Source organism: Abrus precatorius, unplaced genomic scaffold, assembly GCF_003935025.1.
Source record: "Abrus precatorius isolate BTA unplaced genomic scaffold, Abrus_2018 Scaffold3, whole genome shotgun sequence".
Classification (NCBI taxonomy): Eukaryota; Viridiplantae; Streptophyta; class Magnoliopsida; order Fabales; family Fabaceae; genus Abrus; species Abrus precatorius.
In genome coordinates this window covers 6,064,291-6,066,970 of record NW_020874373.1, presented here as the reverse complement: position 1 = coordinate 6,066,970, position 2,680 = coordinate 6,064,291, and the positions used below count along the sequence as shown (strand labels likewise).

The 2,680-nt window shown below is 34.3% G+C and overlaps 1 protein-coding gene across 1 annotated transcript; it reads right to left on the bottom strand.

Annotated features, from left to right (window-relative positions):
- Positions 1 to 326: 326 nt before the first annotated feature.
- On the bottom strand, positions 327 to 1,756 carry LOC113863553 (transcription factor bHLH94-like). The gene is made up of 3 exons (XM_027497182.1): positions 1,271 to 1,756; positions 514 to 906; positions 327 to 422 (listed from the first exon to the last, which is right to left on the bottom strand). The coding sequence occupies exons 1-3, from the start codon at positions 1,754 to 1,756 to the stop codon at positions 327 to 329; spliced, it is 975 nt and encodes a 324-aa protein (XP_027352983.1).
- Positions 1,757 to 2,680: the final 924 nt, after the last annotated feature.

Here is a 2,680-nt window from a genome sequence, read left to right as displayed (position 1 = left end):
ACTTGAATATGTCTCAAGCACAATAGACTACAACCTTCTCCACCCTGACCCCAGAGGAAAAAAAAAGACAAAGAGAAAAAGAGAGAACGATCAAAAATAGCTAGCTACAAAGACACATGTAAGAAGGAATAAACCAAAAAACTTCCTCCAAAGAGCCCCACATCAAGGCACTAGCTACCAGTAGATTAACAAAGGATGAACAGCCGTTGCAATAATTTGGTACAACTTGGAAACAAAAAAGGAAGAAAAGCGAAATATCCATCATCGTCAATAAGGTCTTGATCATGTTATGAAAAAATTTGGCCAACATAGTTCAAGTTTTTATCTTAATTCAACATTGACTCTTGTTGAATCCTATCCAGCATTTGGTATACAGCTGCAGCTATCTCATCCACTGATCCTAGCTTGCAATCATCTTCTACCTGCAAGAAAACTTTCAATAACACAATGCTTACAAAGACATACAAACAGTGGAAATTAAAAGAAGCCCAAGTGGGGCTAGCTAACACAAACCTTAACACTGAGAGAATAGAGAACAATATCCCCAGTGGTAGTAACATTTAAGTGCAAGATGGTAAGACGCATGCCATGCAAACTAGTGACCATTTTCAAGAGCTGCTTTGGCCGTTTCTTGGATCTTATTTTGAGATTTGCATGACTCTCTACCATCGTCACTTCTATATCAGCAATGCCAGACTGAACCTCACCACCCAGTTGCTCACCAGTGGCCGCAGAATTATCACAGCCACCACTACCACATGTTGAATACTGTGGAAAGGTGAAGAACTCAGAAAAGGGCTTATCAGATTTAATCTCTTTTTCTTTCTGAGCACCTAGAAATTGCAGCCTATGCTCAAGCTCCTTAACAAAGTTAATAGCCCCTCCAATAATAGATGCTTGATCACCCTGCATTCCTCAATTAATTAAAATACAAACAATTAAACCATTTCAAGAAGGAAAAATAAAGCAAATTAATACCAAAGTTTGGGTAATATATTAATAATATTTTTTTAAAAGTATTTAAATCACTGATATTTTAAAATGTGCAAAATAACTAGCTAATTTCTCATGGATTAGCTAATTTCTAACTAATTAGTAAAGGATTAATTATAAAAGGGCATTTCTACACATCTTAAAAAGATTAAAGATTGAAATACTTGTTTTTAAACTTCATCATGAAAAAATGAAAATTTCCCATTCCAAAAACTGAAAAGCAGAAGCATGTATAAATTAAGCATGTTTTGGCGGAACAAATGGGTGATTGAAGTACCCTTTGGACGTAAGATTCAGGCATTAGAGAGCGAAGAACTGAGAGATACTCATTCATTTGCTTCCTTCTGTTGCGCTCAACAGCAATGTGAGTCATTCTCTGGTTCTCAATCTCTTCCTTATTCTTTCTGCTTTTGGCTCTGCGCCTCTTGGGACGAGGAGGTGTGGAAGTTGAGCTATCTAAGTTCTGTGTGTTGCTGGTCTCTGAAGATGGATTTGAATTTGACACATTGATGTGAGGCAACATTGGTGGAGGAGAACAATTCCAATCTCCATAAGGGTAATTTTCTGTTTGGTTCTCAAGAAAACTGACACAACCTTGTTCTTCTTTTTCAAGGTTGAAGTCACCATAGTCCCAGTTTCCACCACCACCTTCTAACAAGTTGTAGTTGTAGAGGTCTTTGATTCCATAACCAAATGGGTCTTGTGGTTGTGGATACACTACTGCTTCTAGTGCCATGGCTCTCTCTCCCTCAGGCAAACACATACGCAATGTTTTTATGTGGATACCCTTTAAAGCAGTTGATGATGAAGATGAAGATGAAAAAACCAAAGTTCCATGCTCTTGATGAGTATTTTATTTGAGCTTTTAAAGGCCTTGAGGTGAAGGAAAAGATACAAAGTGGACAGTGCTTTGCACGTGATATAGAGTAGAACGTATATATAAAGTTTTTTATATATACAAAACAAAAGAAGAAATTGAGGGAGAATCAGAATGAGAGAAGGACGAAAGGATTTGCTTGCAAAACCACTGTGTCATGTCTTGATTTATATGAAAAAAGATGTTACGAAATAAGTATTATGAGTTCCCCTCCACTCAAAAAGAAAAATGTTATTGTATGCATGCATGAACTTTAATATCAAAATACAACTTATCCATATATGTTGCCTGAAAAAAAATCTACAATACAAATTATTTGTTAGAAACTTTCTTAAAAGTTTGATACACGAGAATTATTTTATATTTTTATCACACTTTTATGCACCAAATACTCATTGGCTTTGAAATAAACAACTCACTACTTCGCCCCATACCTTAATTATAGAAACTCGCCCTACCTTGTAGGAACATTCAACTTTACACCCATTATTGCAAGACATTGGATCACTCACTACACGTTGAAAAGAGTTTATACACAACAAACCACTCACCAATGGTGATCAAAGCCGTCGAATCATCCATTCTTTGTAGAGAAAGTTTACTTTTAATCATATTTTTATAATCTTTTATATATTTATAAGAGAAATAAAAAGAGAATAGAGAAAATATAAATAAAATAGACAATGTTATTAAAATATATATATATATATATATATGTAATAGAAATGTTTTTATATATTGGTTTGGGTATTAAGTATATATATATATTTTTTTGTGTAAAAAAAATATAATAAGAACATATGTATTATA

Bases quoted from the DNA above. Each gene is read 5' to 3' on its own strand.
- LOC113863553 (XM_027497182.1), bottom strand. From the start codon at position 1,756: ATGTGTTTGCCTGAGGGAGAGAGAGCCATGGCACTAGAAGCAGTAGTG. The intron at 907-1,270 runs GTACTTCAATCA...TGAGGAATGCAG, and splicing joins CTGAATCTTACGTCCAAAGG to GGTGATCAAGCATCTATTAT. The intron at 423-513 runs GTTTGTGTTAGC...GTTTTCTTGCAG, and splicing joins TCTATTCTCTCAGTGTTAAG to GTAGAAGATGATTGCAAGCT.